The sequence below is a fragment of the Tetrao urogallus genome (genome assembly GCF_951394365.1).
Source record: "Tetrao urogallus genome assembly, chromosome: 14".
Lineage (NCBI taxonomy): Eukaryota > Metazoa > Chordata > Aves > Galliformes > Phasianidae > Tetrao > Tetrao urogallus.
This window is the reverse complement of record NC_136827.1, coordinates 16,042,094-16,063,744: the sequence shown is the minus strand read 5'-3', so window position 1 is coordinate 16,063,744 and position 21,651 is coordinate 16,042,094. Positions and strand designations below refer to the sequence as shown.

Here is a 21,651-nt window from a genome sequence, read left to right as displayed (position 1 = left end):
CCCGCAGCTCGGCACGGCGGGGCCGCGCCGCCGCCTGGGCCCGCGCGATGGGGAGCGGCGGCCGGCGGGAGGCAGCGGCGGCGGGAGGAGCGGGCGGCACCTGCCCGGAGCCGCGCCGCTGAGGAGCCGGGATCCGCCCGGAGCGCAGCGCAGCCCGGCGCCGCGCCCGCCTCGGCCTCGGGCCGCTCCAGGAGGCCTCCGGGGGGCGCCGCCCCGCCGCGCCGTGCCGGGGTTGAGGGGCCGCCGGCGGGGCCGGGCCGCGCGCTCCGTGCCGGGCCCGGGGACGTGCGGGACACGGCGGGAGGATGAGCGCGGCCGTGGAGCCCAGGGTGAAACAGGCGCTGCGGAAGAAGCCGGCGGAGCGGACGCAGGAGGTGAGCGAGACCGCGCTGTCGGCACCGAGTTTGCTGATATTTTAAAACGTGACAAAATCAGCTCTTTTTTCTTTTTTTCCCTCTTGAATCCGTGCCCGCTGCGCGGTGCCGCACGGCCCGGTCCAGGCGCGGTGCCATTGCCCGGCGCTGCCCCGCGTGGCTCCGGGCTCGGCGCTGTGGCTGGGCGCTCCTTGCGGTGCGAGCTGCCCATGCCGCTCCGTGCCGGCCGGGGCCGCGGTTCCCTTCCTTCTAAAACAAACTTCTCGCCGCGATTGCGTGCCCGCTCGGCGCTGGGTGGCACGGAGCGGGGCTGCGCTCTCTGCTCGTGGGACGTCGGATATCGGATTTGTGCCCGCTGTGCTCTGCCGTAACGATGAGCTGCCGCTGCTCCCTTTGCTGTTTCCTTCCCCCCCTTCTTCCCCCCTTTACTGCAGACCTTTTCCCGTCTGCTGAGTTCCCTCCGTTCCGCCACCCCCTGAGCCCCATTGAGGGGATGGGTGCCCCAGTCCTGGAGGTGCCCGATGGGTCCTGAGAGGTCTGAGCTTTGGGGCAAGCTGCCCGTGGCAGGAGTGGCTCTAAGGGGGCTGTGAAGTCCCAACCAACCCAACCGTGCTGTGTTTCACGTTATGGTTCTATGAAAGCGTAAGTTTTGTACAGCTGTGTGACTTTAACCTGACAGCATTGTGATGCCTGGATGCTCGGGCCATGCATGGGGTTCACGTGGATTTGTGTCCCTGGGGAGATTTGAGTTGGATGATGTGAGAAACTTCTCCAAAGGGCAATGAGGCATGGGCACAGCCGCCCAGGGAGATGGGGAGCTCCTGTTCTGGGCGTGTTCCATGGCTGTGGGGATGTGGTCAGTGTGCATGGTGGGGTGGGCTGCGTTTGGGGATCTTGGAGGGCTTCCCCAATCTGAATGATTCTGTTTCATGGCTTTGTGTAGATTTCTGGAGGTTCCTATGGACTCTGCTATCAGGGCTGCATGCAGGTTTGATGTTTGCAAAGTTGTCTCAATTCTGGAGGAATTAAAAAGAATTTGCTAGCCTAACTAACAGCCCCTCTTAAAAATGATTAAAAAAAGGAAATCTTAATTCCCTTGCTGATGTGGCCCCTTTTTTGGCAGGCACTTAGAGACACCGAGCAGCCCAACTACTTGTGATTAAAGTTAAACACGTCCCTGCAGCTTGGCAGCACTGGGGCCTCTGTTCTCACGGGGCGGGTGCTCGCAGCCAAGGAGCTCTGCTTCTTGGATCCTTTCTGTCTGTATACATTCAGCAACCGGCCTGATCTGAGAGAGGCATTTCCCTGCTTGGAGAGCCCCGTGCACCTGGGAGCTGGGACAGCAGATGGGGATGGGGTGATAAGGGAACAGCAGGAAGTGATTGCAACAGGGATTTGATTTCTATTTGGTCACGGTGCGGAGCATCCTGGCACACCCCGTGCTGGGCAGGAAGCACAGAGCTGTGCCCGGTGTCCCTCCCTGGCTGTGTGCCGGTGACTCGGCCGGGAAGCATCCAGCTGTGCACGGGCAGAGCTGTGGGCTCCCTCCTACTCTCCTAGGAAGGCACGGTCAGCACCTCCCATGTGCATCCATCCAGCTGCACGCAGGAAAAAACCACCCTGGTTCTTCCTCAGCTGTGGCTGAGACGTGGTGATGAGCTGAAACTTCTCACCTGGGTGGGTTTTGGTCCCCGTTGGTCCCTTCCTGCTCCTCTCCTCCCTGATCCTGCACTCACCTGGCTGTCCCAAATTACAGGCTGGGGCTGTGCTGATTAGTGGCACGGGCAGTGCCTGCATCAGCTTGTGGAAAAGTACAGGTAAATGACACCACGTCAGTTTTCACTTCAGGGTGCTGTGATTCTTTGTATGACTTTTAGGACTTCATCTTAACAAAATGTGTTCGTTTGTGAGACCTAGGGTACGAAGCAGGGAGATACTAAAACCTTTATACAACTTACTTTGGAGAATATCTTGATGGTTTGCCCAAGTAAAAACTTTAATTATCGGCGCAACAACTATTTTTGTTTGGAAAAATGTCTGTTAGGGCAAGTTTTCAGCACTGTGGTAGCATTCCAGTGCTTGCTAATTGGGAAAGTGCATAACTTATGCATATTAGGCATGTACACACTTGATTTTTTTTTTTTTCTTTGGGTGTTGTTGCTCAGATGCTTGGTGCGTTAACATGGCTGATTTGTGGGGGAGCGGTTGTTCTGCTGAGCTCTTGGTGTTATGGCTAACGCTCACTGATACAATTTGATGGCTGGTTTGTTGCTCTGTGTAGCAATTTGTTTCCCCTTGGAACTGCTCAGATTTGGGAAATCCTGGCGTTTCTGTGCTTCCATGCATGGCTGTGTGTTGTCTCGCACATCCCCGCTCTGTGCCTCGTATCGCAGGTGGGGATATTGAACGAGCAATTTGGGAGCATTTCCATAGGAGGAAATGGCTTGTTCAAAGCGCTGGGAGGGAAGGGCGAACGTTGATGGCACTGTGTGCTCTCTCATTAAAGGCTTCACTTTTTTGAGGCCTGGAATTCCTTATCTGATCCATGTGAAGGCTGTGATGTTGGTCTGTTGGGAGTGGTTTAATGCCTCCAGCAGGTAGGGTCTGAGTGGCTGATAGAGTAAAACAGCGCGTGGTTATGCCTCTCTTTCTTCCTTCTTTTTCCCCTTGAACTCCTATGAGCGTGCTGTCCTCCATCTCCAATAGATCCCTTTCCCAATGCAGGCGTCTCTCAGTTCTTCGTGACTTTGCTCTGGTCGACATTGCCTTTGCGTGGCCAGAAAGCTTTTTGCTTTTATTGGGCTTCAAAGAGTCAGAGTTTATTTTTATACTGTAAGCTCTTGTATTTTCCTAACTTTATGCTATGTCTTGTCTGGGTATTCGTGATTAATGTTAATTCAACTTGATTTGGCAATACCGACTCCTCCTCCTCTTCCTGTTCCCTTTTTATTAATACAGTGGAAAGGGGAAAAAAAAAAAACCCTAATTTACACAATTGTGTCATAACAGAGTCTGCTATTTGGAGCGTGCATGTGATGCTTCTCGACAGCTCATACACAGAGGTTTAGATCTGCATGGATCTAAATCATGCACAAATAGTGCATTGATGGGCATTATAAAATGGCTGTAATAAATAAAATACATTATTGCTGACAGCATAACAAAGGCACTCTTGTACTGGAGCACAGCTGAGCCAAACAGAGGAGAACATCTGCTTCTTGTTTCCAGAAATAACTCGTATTTTGATGGGTGTTTTTCATCCTTTTTAATAATTTTCTGTAAACTCCATAGGTGAAGCAGTGCGTTTGGCTTTGCTCACATTGGTGCTTTGTGCAGCTCTCACTGTAGCAGTGTTTGATGATGACAGTGTCGTTCTTGAGCAGTTTTTTTAATGTAATCAGAACTGCACACTCACTACAAACCCGAGCTTCTTGCAATGATCCTAACCCCAAAAAGAGATGCACACTGAATGAAGCTGCATGTGCTGCTTCGTGTTTAATAAAAATCCCTTGTTGTGTGTTGGCTCTTCCGAAACTGGCAAAGGGTGACAATGGAAACCTGACCCTTGCCATGGTTTCCTACTGCTTAACCTCTGTCTTAGGTTTTACCTCTTGGTTTTATTTAGTGCTAAGTTCTTTTACAGCCAAGCTTTCTAAACCTTCGTCAAGAGGCAGCAGTTCTGGAGCCCCAACTGAACGGCAGTGGTTGTGCTGTGTGAAATAGATTTTTCTGTGGCTCTGTGCTTTGATGCCTTTGTAAGGAGCTCCCAGACAGGGCACTGAAGGGCTGCCCAGCGCTGTGCATCCTCAGCTCCTCACCTTGCAGGGCCCCTGGGCTGGTCTGTGTGCAGCTGCAACGGGATGGAGAGAGGCATCTCAAATTCATAGAATGGCCTGGGTTGCAAAGGAGCGCAATGCTCATCCACTTCCAATCCTCTGCTGTGTGCAGGTCACCAACCAGCAGCCCAGGCTGCCCAGAGCCACATCCAGCCTGGCCTTGAATGCCTGCAGGGATGGGGCATCCACAGCCTCCTTGGCAACCTGTGCCAGTGCCTCACCACCCTCTAAATGAAAAACTTTCTCCTAATATCCAACCTAAACCTCCCCTGTCTCAGCTTAAGACCATTCCCCTTGTCCTATCACTGTCCACCCTTGTAAACAGCCGTTCCCCCATTGCATTGGTTATCTCTGGGTTGAGAAGGAGATTGCAAATGTATCTGTATGTGTTTGCAATTTACTGCTAATGAATTCCTGGTTAGATAGTTCCATGCTGTATGCAGATTGCCCTTCTGTACTCATGACAACAGTTACTGTTTGCAGTTACAAGAATATAAGCATTGTAATATAATTACGAATACTTTACATGCAGCCTTGTGAAAAAATGAGCCATGTTAGCGGCCGACAGCTCTCAGCCTCTTTGGATGAGGGAGAGTGGTGCTCTCTGATGGATCCTACTCCATCTTTCATTCCAACAATCCCAGTAGAGCCCAGTCAATGCAGGTATTGCTGGCTGGTGCAGGCGGTTCGTAGTGCCCCCTTCCTGGGGCTGGCAGCAGCAGTTCTCTTCTGGGTAATGAAATCATCTGGCATTGCTAATCTGTCATGGCTGAGCGCAGGATTCATGCCTTTCTGGAGTGCAAAGTCTCACTTAAAATTAGTGGCATTTTTCTGTGGTTTTGCTCAGTTGTTTTCCTCACTTGAGGAGTACAGTTGGTTTGCCTGCTTTTTGGCCCGACCAGAAGTGCTTGTTGATGTGGTGTGGTCTCAGTACGCTTCTGGAGACCAAGCAGTGGCTGTCAGCACAGCGAGGCAGTGGATGGTGCATAGGAGCAGTGGTGACAGCAGCAGTGGGGTTTTGCTGGGGCAGGTTTGTATGAGCACAGCATGCAGCTCTTATTCACTGCTGGCAGAAATGCACAGCCACTGGTGTTGAAAAGAGTGTTGCGTAGCGGAGAACTTGCTGTATTGAGTTGTGCTCTTTGTATCTGTCGTACTTTCCATGGAAATAATTATGAGGCATTACTTTGGAGCAACCTACTTACTGCACTGCAGCATCTACCAATTTATTTATTTTTTTTTTTTTTAAACCAAATGTTAATGTGTAAATACTGCTCTGTAAGAGGCTGAATGCCTCTTAGGGATTTCTGTTTGTTTCTGACCAAGTTTTGAGCTTGTTTTTGTTGTTCTTCCAGTGTTGCTCATATTCGCCTTGTGATTATTTATGTCTCAGATGCAAATACCGTTACTCTGAGTCTTGGACGGAGTGCCATGTTTGCAGAACAGGGCGTCTGGCGTGGATGCTCTGCAGCTGTTGTCTGTCTGCAGTACCTGCAAGGGAGCTTTGCTGGTGGTTTGAGCAAATAAGTATTTTTTTCCAGCTTTCTTAACAGTTAAGGCCTGTTGAGTGCAGTCAAATTTAGATTGCAGGCAAATAAATCAGATTTCAGGACTCTGTACGTACCCTGGCTCTGCTGAAGTGTCATTATGGTATTAATGAATAGCTGCTCCTTGAGTTTCAACTCTGTCTTAACAAAATGCCCTTGTACGAAGTATTTAATATGAAACAAGTGGAGCAAATAACGACTGTTTGTTGGGTGGTGGTTTTCTTTTTTTTCCTTTTCTTTGTTTTTAGCGTGAGTTTCCATATCAACCCATCTTGTGGGTGAGGTGGTAGGAAGCAGCCCTGGGTAGGACTGCTGGGGCAGGAGTGAAACAGACTCAGGTGGAAATGTGAGTGGAGGTGCCTGAGCTCTTGAGGTTAGTTGCTTTTATAACAATTGTGCTGTTTTATGGTTACAGTGTGGCATTTCTGCTGCATTCCTGGTGTGCAGAGCCTGAGTCTCAGCAGGCTGTAACCTCTGCTCCTGTTGGCACTGCAGTATGGAGTGTCTCCACCTCCGGCCTTGTGCGAGTGGAAGGGTACAGGTGGTGCTTCTGCAGGTGATGCTTTTGGGTTGCATGCACGGCACTTGAAGGGTCGTTCAGTGTAAGCTGGCTCCTTGGCCCTTTTCTCCTGCCTGTTCCAGCCTGCTCGGTAGTCAGCCTGAACCAGCTGAGTTTGCTGCTCGGTGCAGAGTTCCCAACTGCTCCGTGCCGTGACTCACACGAATTCCTGCATGTAATGGGAAGTCTGCTATATGGAGCATGTATGTATTAAAGAGGAGATCAAATTACAGCATGCTAATAACTCCATGGACAATGGCTCGTGTGTTGGCATTGTTTGCAGAAAGTTCAGGGTTTGGGCTCGGTGTCTCACAGCATGCAAGGCCAAAAGCTTCTTTGCCATCCTTGAAGACCTTCATGGATGTTGACTCCCCAAGAGGAGTGTGAATGTGGCACTGAGGGACATGGCTCAGCGGGCATGGTGGGCTGGGTTGGAGCTGATCGTAGAGGTTTTTGACCTTAATGATTCTACATAGCTGCCTGTTTGATTGGTGGAAACGATCTGGGGAGGAAGAACACGGCTCTGCTTTGGGGTAGCAGTGAGTGGGTCTCTTCAGGCATCTCCTTTGTCTTCAGGAAGCAGTGCTGCTCCTCTGCTGATGGGCTGAGATGGAGCTGAGCCTGAACAGCGAGGCCAGCAGCACCGTTGGGCTTGTGGCTTCCTGCATGCCTTGAGATGAGGCTGTGGGATCTGAAAGTCTTAAGCAAGTGCTAGGAGAGCACAGTATTTCTCTTGTGTGTCGTTAAGCAAAGAGACAAGCTGCTTTTCCCTCCCATCCCACTGCTGCTGCTCGTTGTGGTGCATCTGAGGGAAGCAGGGCCACACAGCTGGTGTGGCCACACTGTGCCTCCATGTGTGTGGACAGGGATCTGTTACCTGCCAAATGTGTGGTGTTTAGCTGCCTTTTCAGGTATATGAATATACAATAAGCATTTTAAAGCTATTTTCTGAGCCTCTTACAGGTGTGATGTGTGAGGTCAGCCTGATGGGCCCCAGCCTGGGGCAGCCTCCCGTGCCTGGTGTTCTGTGTGCCCTGGGTGCATGCAGGGACAGCTCGGCCAGAAGCAGGCTCTGATTTGTTTTTCCTTGCTTTGTTTTTTCAAGCTTTGCGTTCTGTTACCATCCCAGCACAGGGAAATATTCTGGTTCCATTTCATTAGCGTTGTGCCTGTTGATTCAGTGCTGGTGGGTTAAAGGAATTTGAGAAACTGGTGTGGGTGTTGGTAAGAATCCCTAATTAAATCTCTCCAGAATACATCCAGCTCTCACTCTTCCTGTGAGATGACTCTGGGAGCACAGAGCCTTCCCTGAGTCTCTCCCCTTTCACCTGCTGGTCTTCTGATGCCCGTCCATCTGATTCTGTGCATTTATTTTTTTGTTCCCTGTGTATTTGTGTTCTGTTCTGGCTTTAGAAGCCCTGCTCAGTGGTTCTGGGGTTTTCTGGCCTCGCAGTACAGCTGTCAGCAAGGCTTTTGTAGCTGGGCTGTTACCATCAAACAGAACCTCGCTGTTTTCACTGTGGGGCTGTTAGTGAATGCTGGAAGCTCACGCAGAGAGTATTTGTGGATCTTTCTCAAGCTGATGGCCAAAGTGGCGATTTGCATCCCAAAACTCCCAGCTGTGAGGAGCAGAGATGACAGCAGCTTGCATCTTGATCATCTTCACAGCAAATGAAGGACTGGGAGCTCAGCAGAGAGGATTTTGCAGATTAGGTCAGGGAGTTAATCGATGAAATATTGCAAGGCCCGTTTTTCTAAGCTGTGATGATAAGATGGCTGTAAATCTAGCTTGTAGGAGGTTGAAACAGCTCCTGTTTTCTGAACATTGCTGACAGTGGAGACTTGTAGTGCTGCAGTGACAGCATGCTCTCTTGCTGATGGGTGGGCAGGTCATGGCTTTGGGTGCCCGGCTGGTGAGCAGATAACTGCTCCCTGCAGCTTTCCCCTAGGAAGCTGTTTAGTTCTATTTTCACAAGATAATACAGCTTCTGCATCATCCAAGTCTTAAACATCCCTAAAGCAGCAAACAAAGCCGTAGTGCATCGAGGTGGCACAGCTTCTCAGTGATTTCCAGGGAGTGTTGGAAGTGGTGTTGCTCTAAGATGACTTTTCCTATCCTTGCTTCCAGTTACTGTTCCTGAAAAACTGGTTTCTCATTTTAATGGCAGCTGTGACAGCTGTAGGAGTGAAACCAGAAATTATCAGGCAGTCCTGGAATTCTTTCTTGAACTTAATTCCTTTAATGCCTGTCTTTCCTCATGCTGCGGAGTCATGCACTTAGTTACATCTGCGGAGTAATTATTTAAGAAAAAGTTGTTGTTGATGAATTAACATTGGAATATGTAATGTAACCTTGGAAAAAAAAAAAAAAAAACCCACAAAATAACTCACCCTTCCATGGTGTTATCTGAATTTAAACAATGAGTTGAAGGGCCTTTATGTAGTAAGAGTGTTTTACAAAACCTAATCTGAGCTAAAAGACCAGCCCAGTGCCTTGTTACTAACCCTGCAATAGAAACTCCATGGAGATGCTGGAACAGAAAGGAAGGGTGAGAAGAGGGTGTGGAGGGAGGTGGGAGAGAACTGCAAGTACTGCTGGCATTTGGAAAAGTTGCCAAATGGAAGAAAAATACATTTTTGTTCTGCTTTTGTTCTCCAAAATTGCAAAAAGGTGGAGGGCAGGCAGTCAAAATGTGTAGGTGGTTCAATTCCTCAGAGACAGTATTAAACCCTGAAATACCACGCTAACTAAAAGTCCTCATAAAAAATGTAATTCTTCTTAAAAGAACATCCTTCGAGTAGTATGGCAAAACTCGCTTCTTGTAAGCTCTACAAGGAGTGCTTCTGTAATACTGAACTTTGACACAACTGATTCTTGTATCGCTTTATGTAAGGCCAGCTGGGTGTCTGCAGCACAAATAAAACATAACGCTCAGTCTTGAAGAAATATTAAGTGTGGTGCAGAAGGAAACTGGAAGGGAAAGTGCTCACTTGTGCCCAGGCCCTGTTTCCCAGGAGGGAAGCCAGCAATACCTTGGAGCAGTCAGTGAGCATCCATGGCATACTGCTGCCTTGGGCATCCATGGCAGGCTTTGTGCTGGCTGATAATCCTGTGCACACAGTGTGCCTGTAATCCCATCCTGAGAGTGCGAAGAGCTGGTAATATGTAGGTGGAAATGAGTCTCTTAGCATTAAAAAGTGGCTTGTGCTGGTCTTGTTAGTGGCAGAGAAGCTGAATGCTCTTGAGGACTGAACTTTCTGGGTCAGCTTCCAGCTTGCAGGGTTTCTCCTCTCACACTCCACACGTGCAAACTTGTTTTCATTGGGAAGTACATTACAGAATAGATCTATAAAGAATAGCAGGAACTCTGATGGCTCTTCTCGTGAGGTTTGCTGTTGCCATAATGCTGCTTTGCTAATGCCTGCATTCTCACTCAAGTTATTCCTAGGACTGGGTGGTTGTCTAGTTCCAGTGACCTCAGGCTTAAAGTACAGAGGGCTTTTCCTCTATCTGCTGAAACCATAATTCACCTTGCTTCTCCTCTTGGTGATTTCAATACAGTATTTTGAAAATACCCTTAATCCAGGGAAGAATGCACAAGCTATGTGGCATCCTGCGTCTGATTTCTCTAGGTTCCTTAGCTCTGCTAGTTGTTGGTTGTCTTTTAGCGTGTTAAGAGAGCATCAAGTTGTAGCAGAACTAGTTAAAATAAATAAATAAATAAATAACTGCCTTACAAAATTATCTCTTAATTGGAAAAACAAGGCTGTAAAGTGTTGACACTTAGGCAGTCCCGTCCTCCATGGTTAATAAATGTTGGTCCTCTCGGTCTGCAGGGAAAGGATATTTGCATTGTGCTGTGGCACGTACAGTTTGACTTTTTGTCCACATAGGAATTCCTTCAGACAGAGTTCCAGGGTTGTGATAATACTTTTCACCTGGACAATTTGCATTTACAAGAGCTGGAGAGCGAGTTCTGCCTTTACTGTGTGTTGTGCATTCAGAGTTGTGAGGTCTTGAATCACTTCTACTGCTGGACGTTGACTGGGAGGGTTTTTATGCTCTTGTCACAGCCTGGTGATAGGCTGCCTTGGTTTTGGCCAAGTAGAAGTGATCTTCCCAACTTGTTGCAGAGGGAGTTTCTGTTCCTGTTTCCCACTTGAAGTAGGAAGGAAGCTGGCAGTCCTGTGTTAGGCTACTGACCTCCTGTCAATAAACTTTCTGCTTCCATTTGTGCTGATAATGCTTCCTTCAGCAAAGTCTCGTGTAGCTGATGTTACATGTGACCCACAGGGCGGCTGCAGGAGGGTTTATGGGGTTGCTGAGCTGGTGGGACTGTCTGGTACTTGTGCAGGAGGTGGTCCTCCCCCCTCGTGCTCTGTAGCTGCTTTGTCAGCCCAGCTTTGCTGGGAGCAGAGCTTACAGCTCCTCCTGTCCTGGTGGGTGCACATTTACTGAACTAAACCATCATTGACAGTGCTGCTGTAAAGGAAGAAATGAGAAAATGTGACAGTGAGCTGAGGGTGGGATGCAGCATGCCTGTCACTTGTGACCTGTGCTCAGTTGTCCAACTGTACCCTGGAACCTGGGCCGTGTTTCTTTGGCAGTTTCCAGGATCTATCTTGTGGGCAGCATCTCTGTAGGTGAGACTTGGGTGTGAGCTCAGAGTGTGAGCTGCTGTAAGGTGCAAGGGGCTTATTAGCATAGAGTAAGAGCTGTATGGAAGCATTTTCCAGGGTAGGAATATTTGGATAGCTAAATTATCACACTTCGGTATTTTCTTCTTACTATAAGTCTGTGATATCAAATTATTGGCTAATAATTGTTTTATCTGTGAGTCACAGGTCAGTAGTTATTATTTGAAAACCTTCATCTGATCCAACCATATCAGCATTTTGGAAGAACGCTGTCTTGTCACTGCCTGCTACCAGAACCTTCTTCCATTTGAGATTTTCCTGTGCTGTGACGTCCTGTGAATTTATGGCATCCTGCCCTGTCCTCCCTAAAGAAACATTTTGGCAGCATTTTTAATTGTATTTTTTCTGGCCTTAATAACAAAAGTTATCAAAAATAGTTTCGTAGATGCAAGAAAGCCCACGTGAGCATGCAAGTTAAAGCTTTAAGCTTAGGAAAAGCTGTGTTTTCATGTCGCTGCTCTGTCTATAAAATTACGACTTCCAAGACAGAAGCAACAGTGTATGTAACCCCATCTGCCCTGCAAACCTCACTGGTGGAACCTGGCTGTCCCTCTGCTGCTTTTTTTCCTTCAGACAAGAGATGCCATTATGCTGTAAGTATTGCCCAAGAAAGAGGAGACTGTGCTCACATTTCTGACTTGCTGCACTCTGAATTTTTAGAAGCTACATTTAGTCTTTGATTCAGGGTTCTGTGAAAGACACAGTGGTCCTTCTCACAGCTGGGCAGCCCTCATACGGAAGCGAAGGACCCACTCGTGGGTGGTGTTCACAAGTGCTGCTGGTTTTCTCTGTGCACATTGCCTGAAAGGGGCTGATGGAGCACAGCAGACCTGCAGCAAGCAGTCTGGGCAGCGCTGCATGATTGGTGGCAGCATGACTACCATCTTAAAAAAGCTGGAAACTTCCCTTACTTTACATCTCTCAAATCCTGCCAGTGTGGCTGCAGAGAATTTGGAGGTGACAGCATTTAGCACTCAGTATGGTGCACATTAATGATGCTTTTTTTTTTTCTTTTCACCTTCAAGCATTTGTCATGGGTGCTTGTGCCCTGAAGAAGGGCTGTGGGTGCCCCAGGAGGTGCTGCTGAGGGCTGGCTGTCCCGCTGAGCACTGCTGTGCTGCGAGTGAGTGCTGCTCAAGAATATGGGTGCCCAAATTTCAGCTGTATTGAGTAAAATGCCTGAGCTGCAATACAGGATCCTTCTGTTCCTCTTGGAGGGGTGTATGGGGCTGTGTGTGTTCTCCATGTCTACTGTCACGTGCACAACTGTCCAGAGATCTGTGTTGTAATGGTGCATTGCAGCATTCTGTTGGTGGCCCCAGCATTGCATTTCCTCACCCTGTGCCTGCCTTCAACATGAGCTGATGAAACAAAAGTGAGTCTTAATGCATGGCGCTGCTTCTGGAAACCTGTTTGGGGCTCAGAATAAGTTAGCACTGGGTGTTTTTTTCATGTGCAGTGAATAATGGCAGTTTAGCAAGCAGAAGTCATCTACTCAACACTGAGATACTGATGCTTAAAAGTGGGTTTATTATATCCGTAGATTACTGTTAACTCTTATGGAGAGTGAGGTGATGGAGGAATCCCTGGGGGTGTTGCATTGCAAATGGGTGGTGATTGTGGTTTCACTGGAACGGTGCAGCTGTGATTTGGCTGGTTTGAGGTATGTGTAGGTAAGAATAAATAGCCTCTGATTTTTGGTCGCTCTGAGCTGGCTGAAGGAGAACTTCCATGTATCTCAAGCTCAACGTGGCCCCTTCATTTTATGTTCTGATGGTTAAATGATCACTTGTAATTAGTAGGGAAGATACCTGTATCTCTTGTACTACCACTGATTGGGCTTCAAACCTTTCTTCATGTATTTACATCATTAAATTTCCTCCTCAGCTCCGTTGTGGTTTCTGACTATTGCTGAGAACCACAGCAGCAGATCTTAAAGCAGCAGCCAATTGCCAGCATTCTGAGTTCTGCTGCAGTAGTTTGTGTTCAGGTGTGGCAGCAGGGTAAACCTGCCTTGCTTTGTGGCCCTGCAGGCAAGGGCACTAGGAGCTACTGATTTCCCTTTTTTCTGCTGAGAATGTGTGTGTATACACATGCAGAACTGCTAACATACCTGTGTGTTGTTGTAGCTGTATTGGAGTTTAGCTATCAGGATCAGCATTCAGATAATCACAGCTTCTCTCTGGGGCAGAGTGGTGGTTGCTCCCCATGTGTTGGGTCCTCCAGCAGGAGCTGCTGCTCGGCTCCTTGCTGCTTTCCTTCTCATCTCTAATGGCGTTGTGGGTATGAAGGAGCTGGAGATGGACTTTTTCTTTTACTCCTTCATTGGTTTAATTGAAAGAGGTTGTGGGAGAGCTTTACTTTTCATGCAGTGCTTTGTTTGCAATTGCCATCTTCTGTTTTTTTTTCCCCCCCAACCTGCTGATGCCTTGTCATTAATGATGAACGAAAACACAGTATTTTAACTGGAAGCAGTGCGATGACTTTAATGCTCTGCTGGTGTACCAAGCTGTTTTGAGACAGTTTGCAGAGCTGGGTTCCTTTCTACTGCCTGCATCTGAGCAGGTGACTCAAGTTACGATATTGGTGAGAGATCTCATGTTGACTTCAGTATTATTTATTAAGCAAAACTTAATTTCCTGACAAACTTTATCTTTGCTTCCTTGATTTCACGAAGAAATACTTCATGATGTATGAAAAAATCATAAATACACTGTTACAAAACTACATGTTATGATGACCCATTTATGTAAAACTCCTGGCGTTAATTTATTGGGAACTAATTGCAAGGAAGTGTTTCTGTTCAGCCTGTTAGTCTCTCTCTGAGCTTGTGACGTCAAACAGAGCTTAGTGACGGATGTTTGGTGCAAGATGGAGCAGTGGTAGAATGTCATTGCTGCTGAGTTCAGCTCCAGCAGGGCTGAGGGGGAAGCAGCACCAGCAAATCCTGTGCTGGATGAGCACGGCCACACCATGTACTCAGTGCTTGGTGGAGCAAGCTGTGTGCAGGCACTCAGAGCTGTCAGTAATGGACCTTCAGATTTCATCATCGGCTTCCTTTCTCCTTCTCCCTGGGTTCCTGTGCCAAACTTCTTATAAAATAAGAACCTCTTCCTTAGGGTTTCAGAATTCAGGCCCTCCCTGCCTGATTCTCTCTCTTTTTTTTTTTTTTTTTCCCCCCCTTGTGCTTTCAAACCTGTTCCTCTTAGTTTCTCTGTCAAGCAGGCAAGGAGGTGTTTTGGGGCTGGGATGAAGCCTATTTAACCCAAGTACAGCTATTTGGGGGCAGCGGATAGTGATAAGCAGTAGCTGCTTGGCTAGGAAGCAGGGGTTGAGCTGGAAGCCTGAAGGCTCCCTTTTCACCTGTTGGCACTTGTTGCTCTTGTGTTCTTTAGTCTCTTACTGAACAACACTTGATAGGAACCCCTGCTCCTTGGTAGGTGTGAGTGCTGTGACTAATTCTGGGCATTCTGAGCTCCCCATGCGGTTGAGCTGTGAGCTCAGCTTGCTTTTGGTTTTCTAAGCTCAACATAAAAATCTGAAAGATGTACTAAAACTGAAGTAATGAGTGTATGGTAGCTTTATAGCAGTGTTTTCCTTAAAGGTAACTTTCCGTTGCTGTACGTGTGTTCTGAGCCTTGATAAGAGCCATGCATCAGATACCCACTGATGCCTTGGAGCTGTGCTGTTTGATGCTCCTGGCCCTGCAATTGGAGCCTCAGGATCTGCTCTGCAAAACCCAAAGGAAGTTCTTACTCTTTCTTCCCTCTTGTGCAAAGCGGGGGCTCCAGAAGTGCTGACTCAGTGTGATGAAACAGCAGTAAAAACAATAATAAAAAAATAAATTCCCTCCCTCATTCTTCAAGTGTTTTTCTTTCTACCACAGTCTTCTATCGTCGCGGTCCAGGGTTCATGGGTGGAGGCTGTTTATCTGTTCTGGGTGGGGGAGTTGCTGGGGAGCAGAGACGCTTTTTGTTTTATTTTCATATAGAAGAACTTTGCTTTATTTTTTTTCTTTTTCTCCTGGAAATGAGCAGCCGCATGGCGATGCTTTCTGCCTATAAATAAGCTGTAGTGGTGGCTCTGGAGCCTCCGTTCTTAAAGCAGATCTGCCTTTTTCAACTTGTGTTAAGGATGCTTCTATTCCTAGGGGTGAAATGTAATTCTGAAGTCTGTGCCTGTGGCCACGCATGCATGTTGTAGGGAAGTGCATTTAAGACATAGGAAACTGCACGAGCCCCTTTGAGAGACGTGCTGCGTTTGCAGGAAGAAAAACCAATCCAGGCCTGCAAACGTTAACTTCTGACGGTCCAGAAAAACGGAATCCAGATTTTCAGTTTCCTCTTGGTGGCTGTGCTGTTAATTCATGCTGTCAGTTGTACTTCCTGCATTCACAGCAGAAATGCTGTTCCTTGCATCTGTTCCTGCTGGATGAAGGCAGCACAGTGGGCAGGAGCAGCGTGTGCCAGCTGGGCCACGTGGGGTGGAACAGCCTGGGATGTTGCCCAGTATCATGTCCTAACACGGCCAGTACCTGGAGCTGTCTGATAATGGGTACATGAGGAGGCTGTCCCTTGGCCATCTGAAGCTGTTCTGTTGTCTGCCTGCAGTGATCCTGTGCTATAAAATCATCGTAAACAATTCAGGGTTTTTTAGCGAGATCCTAGGAAAGCTCAGCTTTTCTTAAATAAACGCCCGGAGTGAGCAGACTGCTAATTGAGACCAGGGAGGTTTCACTTGTTGCTCTTCTTTAGAGAGAAGATTTCTTCATGAAATACATTCTGATTTCTTCCTGAGTAATGCTGTGTAGCCCTGAAGCAGCTGAACCAGTTCACTTCACACAGACGTCATTGGGAGCAGCCTGAGCAATTCAAGGCTGCTGCTGTGTTGGACAAGAGGCACTTCAGGCTGGCTTTTGGATTTTCTGGTATTTCTTGCATCAAGTGGTGTGACATGCTTTGCTCCTCAGTAGTGCTCCTTCAGCTCTGCTGTCCTGTGCAAGTGCTGTGTGATTGAGCGATCCATCTTTTCTCCCTAATAACGCCTCAGCTTTGTGTATCCATTTCTTTTAAAGGCCGCTAGCTAGGCAGGAGGGTGCTTTAAAGGGAATTGCTTCTCTTGGTGTGCTGCCCGGCTCTGAGTGGAGAGCCCAAAGGCAGCGTTATTTTGCATGTAAACGTTAATGAAGTCAAATAGCCTCGTCACCAAGCAGGGCACGTACCGGTGGGGGCCAGGAGCGGCTGTGCCCCGTCCTGCTGTGGTCACCCAGCCAAGGGATGGATTTGTTCCCATGTGAGGGACAGCTGGGTGCGTCCTGGGGTCAGTGCCTCTGCCACAGTGATCTCTGGATAGATATACGGAACGTGGGTCAGGCAGCTCGAGAATGTTTCTGTGTTTTTATTTCTTGTGTTACACCATCAGGAAAGAATTTGGGAGGACTATTTTTACAATTGGCCTTAAACAGGGAGTAAAGGAAACGGTGCGGATTCCAGCCTTTGGTGAAGTAACAGGAAGGGAAGCAATGAAAACCATAAACCATGCTGAGCAACATTTCCTCTCTTCTGCTGCACCCCCTACAGGTGACAAAGTCTGTATTGAGGCTGGCGGGATTCCTAATGAAAGATGCATTCAATCTATATAAGGAGCCTGCTGAATCACTGCGGGGTGAGGCAAGGCAGGCTGGAGGAGAGCTGCTGGCAGCTTGCTGTCTGTTTCCTAAGAACTGCTTTTGTTTGCTTTACTGAAATCTAGACATTTTAAATAACTACTTTAATTCAGACGTTCAGCTGTTGTCCCAGAGTATGTCAAAACCCTTATCTTCAGGCCAGTTTGTTCACTGAAGGCATCTGAAGCCCAGAGCTCTGGGTTGGTGCTGCATGGTGTACCAGGTGTAGCTGGGGGCTCCTTCCTCAGCCCTTGCATGTAATGTGCTGGGCAGTGCTAGAAGGGTTGTGGAGGGATTTATGGCTTCCTCAGTTTCCTTGGTACCTCTTTGACTGCTGAGGGTGGCTCTTGGGGTGATTTATCAGAATGCACAGCAATGAGGTCATGTTGGAACTGTTTACTCTGCTTTCCTTCGAAACAGAACAGATTTCCTGCTCGGTGTTTTAAAATAACCACGTGTTACTGGGACACCTGGCTGGGGTCACATCGTACAGAACATCAGCTTTTTGTTTGATGTTTACTTCTGATGCAGTAATTTCATCCTTGTTCCAAAGTGCCCTTAGCATCCCAGGAGGGTTTAGAAACCTTATTACCACCCTATGGCATGTGAGTGTGCTTCTAACAGAGCGCGGTTGTGCTGGCTGAGCTGTGGTTGGTTTGTTTAGAAAAAGCTGTGAGCAGAACTCTCAAAACAAATCCTCTTCCTCTGTCCCTGGATCCTCCATCCAAACCCCTACAGCTTCTCCATGGATTAAAGGGCGAAGGCGAAGGAGGTGATACAGCCTCAGGGGGTGGCAGGGGCACTCCTTACTGAGAGTGGATGATAAGCTGTTAAAAGTTAACTCAAATAAAACTCAAAGAAGGCTGTGAAATCCCTTTGTCCTTAGGACAGGGGTGAGCTGTGCTTCAGCAGCTTTCCTGGGTGAGTAACAGTGTGCAGGCGGCGCTGCACGCTGCTGCTGGGGAGGTGCCCATAGCACAGGGATTGCTGCAGCATCTGCATCCCAGCCCTCGTGGCTCTCAAGCCCATCCTGGCAGCGTTCACAACCACTGCTTGCTGCTCTGTGCCCTTTGTAATGTCACTTGGCTGCACAGAAAACATGGGCAGACCCCTCCGTAAGGAAACCGGGGCGGGCAGTTGTCTGTTGAAGACTGAAGAGCGTGTTGGGATGTACTATTTAAAGGGTGTTTTAGTTTCAGGGTGGTTAAAAGCTCTAAAAGTGCAGATTACGAAATACAAAAAATAACCCAACAACTTGGACCTTGGTCCGTGTGCACATGGTGGAATGGCTTTATTGTTAACAATCATTTCATATGTTGGCAGAGATTGCCTGTAAGCTCTCAGGGATTGAGTGCTCCGAGTTCTGCTCGTGTGCCATTTATTGTTGCACTTCGGCATCGTTGTTTTTATGGCACTTTCTGCCACGGCGATCTGCAGGAGTGATCTCTGCCCTTTGTGCTGTGGTTATGTGTTGGGCTGGTGCTGCAGCACACATCAGGTTTTTAAAGTAACCGCTCCTGCTCTCGTGCTCTGTTCTATGAAGAGGAGCTGCCCTGAGGATGCGGTCACCTCTTGGAGCTGCAGCCTGAGCAATGAAGGAGCACCAGCTCTGTCTGCACACAGCTTGAACAGCTCATAGCAGTGGTGGTGGGCAGCTGGTGTTGCAGTGAGGCTGGGCGGTGGGAAATCCTAGCTTTGTAGATATGAATGCTAAGCATTCAGGCCGTCTGTTTAACTTTCATGGGCTTGGTAATGACATTTAAAAAAAAAAAAAAAGTGGGAGTTTTATTGGTTTTACATGGCCTGCAATTACATTTGACCTTTCATTTGGTACAACAGTCCGTATCCGCTATATTTCTAAACACTGGGTATTAAGCCAAAGAACTTTCCTAAAGTAAACCCACTGTAAATTTTCATGCTAGCATTCATATTGATTTCTCTTTTGCAAATGCTGTATAAATGCAGTGCTGAGAACTCAGAGCATATTTTCTGAGGCTGAACTGGAGACTCATTGGTATATAACACACACAGCACGTTGTTTAAAGCCAGCAGCCTACCTGCTCAGGACAGAAACCAGGGTGAGGAATGGCCCTGGTGAGCTTCCCTTGACGTGTGGTCTGTACCAACAGCACAGATATTTTGGTGAATAAAAAGAATTCTGTGCAGAGAGGAGCTCAAACTGCTGCTTCTCCTAATTACCTGTTCTGCATAAAGTCCTGTCTTTCATGTGGAATCATCTGCATGTTGGAATATTGTTGCTTCATGAAAGTTGGTTCTGTCCGTAGCTGCTGATGGGTGGCTGTGCGATGCTGAGCCCTCACAGCAGGAGGAAGGAGATGAATCCAAACCTGTGTGCTCTGTGCCTTTGTCAGAGCGTGCTGGAGGAGCTGCTGGTGCTGGGCTGAGCCAGAGGCCCATTGTGCTGCAGCTGGGTCTGAGATGGGTGCAAAGTCACTTGTACCGTGTTATGGAAAGGTGCTGTAGCCCTCTGCACTGTGCTCTATGGTTTAGCTTTTCTCACGTTCTTTGCTCTTAGCAAAGCATTTTTACAGAGTTGCCTGATCTCTTGCCTCTTTAAACAGGTGTTAAAACGTTTTAGTGGTGCTATTCATCCAATATGAGAAGTCATACTGCTTGTTATACCGCATTTGCTGCGGTACCCATTCACGTACCTCATATTTTCAGAGGTATTTTAATAGCAGGCTGCTTCAGAGCCTTGCTCAGGTAACTGTGCAGCCATTGCTGCAGCAGCTGAAGTGCGAGCATTCTGTGCATCCCAGCCTGGCTGCTGAGCTGGGCTGTGAGCATCAATGCAATTTCCTATGAGGCTGGGGAACTTACTAAAGTATTGGAGAAAGTAATGAAAAAGTGATTAGATGCTGTGAATGAAATTGCTCACATCTTTTTTTTATTATTATTATTTTTGTCTTTTTAGGACTTAAATACTATCTACTCCTTCCTTCATGGGCTGGACATACTCTCACACTTCAGGGAGCATCAGCTGAGGTAAAGTACTGTGGAAGTGGTGCTGCTGGGCTGTGTGTTGTGGAGGTGAGCAGGGGTTTCTCTGCCTGCACTTAGAGGTGGCAGAATGTGAGCTGTGTCACTGCAGTGCTGTGGCACAGAGTGCAAGCTAATGAGCTCTGCTGACAATGAGGGCAGGGCTTACTGCCATTTGTCTGCAAGGGGTTGTGGAGGAAGTACCCCATGTTAGCTCCGGGTTGCAGATGCCTTTGACTGTTTCAGACATCCAGATGATCTCAGAACACACAAAATGGAAGGCCAACAAAGCACAGAAAGTGCGTTGGAAGTATTTTAGTGCCTTCAGTTCTGTTGCTATGGCTAATTCCAACGTGTGGGAGTGATTTAAGAACAAGCTGAATGTTATCTATTTGGTTAATGAAGAACACCGTAATAATTTGAATTTTCTGGTAAAGCACATCCTTTATTTAGAACAAAAACAGTTGAGTTTGAGGTCTTAAAGCCTTAAAGCGCTTCTGCTGAAATGTGGCGATTAATGGCTTATGATCTTTGGGGATTACCATTGAAATTAAATGTCTTCTTCTCCTTCAGAATAATGTCATCCAGCGCTCGCTATGAGAGATACAAGGGCAACCAAGTTCTCTTTTGGTAAGTACCCATATTGCTGGTGGGAGTTCTCCAGCAGAAGTGTAAACAAAACCACTGCAATGCATGCTGTAATACAACATTTCCTCTTTTAGCAGTTGTAGATACAAGACTTACAACACATAAGCTCAGTCAGGCTGGCTAAGAGCTTTGACAAGAGCTGGGGGTAGCAGTGCTGGTGCCTGGGTGGTGCCCACCAGCTGGAGCTCCGTTGGCAGCAGCATTGTGGCTGCGTGCACCTAGAAACCAGTGCAAAAAAGCAGGCTGGGCTCCTCAGGAGGGGCTGGCAGCAGTGGTGGCACCTCGGGAGGACTGGTGGCAGTGGTGGGGATGCTCAGCAGGTGGCACTCTTCCCCTGGCGCTGGCTGCTGAGCACGAAGCCCTGGCTTTGCTGGGATAACAATTAGTGTGAGGTGTTTTTGAGCTGCTGTAAAGAGAAGGTCGATAGCAGTGATTTCTGGTGCCTTTTCTTACAGTTCAGAAACTATCGCAAGATGCTGGTACATACTGCTTTCTGGATCTGTGCTCATGAAGGACTCCATGTTTTTACCACCTTGCAGGTAGGTGAAATTGTAGTTGGTTTTTTTTTTTCCAGGTTAAGTCAAGATCTGTTTTCAAAGTAATGTTGATGCTACTGTAACTTTTTTTTTTTTAATACAATTTTTAAGGTCACTTTTTCTTTCTTTTTTTTTTTTTTCCCTGAAGTTGGGCAGTGGACAGAAATGTTCTGCTAACTTCATTTAAATCCCTTCCACCCTTTGTTCATTAACACCAACCATCAAGTCTTGCCTGGCTGAATTTTTTTAGTTTGAGAGAATTTGTATTTGGCTTATTAACTCAGGGGCCTTTTGAATCATTCCTTCTCCATGACTGTTTTCTGTAGAAGTCCTTGTCTCAAAAGCACTGCTGTAGATCATGCAGTTTCTGTCCTTGGTTTGAGGCTGTATTTTAATGGCTTCTGTGATTTTTGTGTGAAGGAAGTGAATAGAGGCCAGCCGTGTTGGTTCCCAAGAGCTGCAGCACTGGGATGTGCTTGAACAGAGGCTCAATATCTCACTTGAGCTGGACCTTGCTGTGCTGTGATGCTGTGCTTGACCTTGTGCATCACACAGTGTTTGTTTCATTGTGTCTTGAAAGTGTGCTTCTAGGATAGGCAGGAGTGGTTAAAAAACAACAAAAAAAGTTGTGTGATGGGCTTCATCTGCTGCCAGCAACTGAACTGGAGTCCAGCAGTGCCACAAGTGAGGATGTAACAAGCTGAGATTTACTTAAAGCCTATGTGAAGGTAGTTGTTTTTCTGAATTTGTGTAATGTGTCACATAACTGCATCATTACGTTTCTTTTC

General features: G+C 47.6%; 1 protein-coding gene across 1 annotated transcript in view; it reads left to right on the top strand.

Moving 5' to 3' along the window:
• Positions 1-305: 305 nt before the first annotated feature.
• RAPGEF6 (Rap guanine nucleotide exchange factor 6) overlaps positions 306-21,651 on the top strand; it is a gene marked incomplete at both ends in the record, with an annotated part of 102,092 nt that continues 80,746 nt past the window's right edge. Inside the window, 4 exons of the mRNA XM_079542376.1 lie at positions 306-374; positions 19,615-19,685; positions 20,253-20,309; positions 20,783-20,866. Coding sequence (XP_079398502.1) covers positions 306-374; positions 19,615-19,685; positions 20,253-20,309; positions 20,783-20,866 — 281 coding nt within the window. The remainder of the gene's footprint in view (positions 375-19,614; positions 19,686-20,252; positions 20,310-20,782; positions 20,867-21,651) is intronic.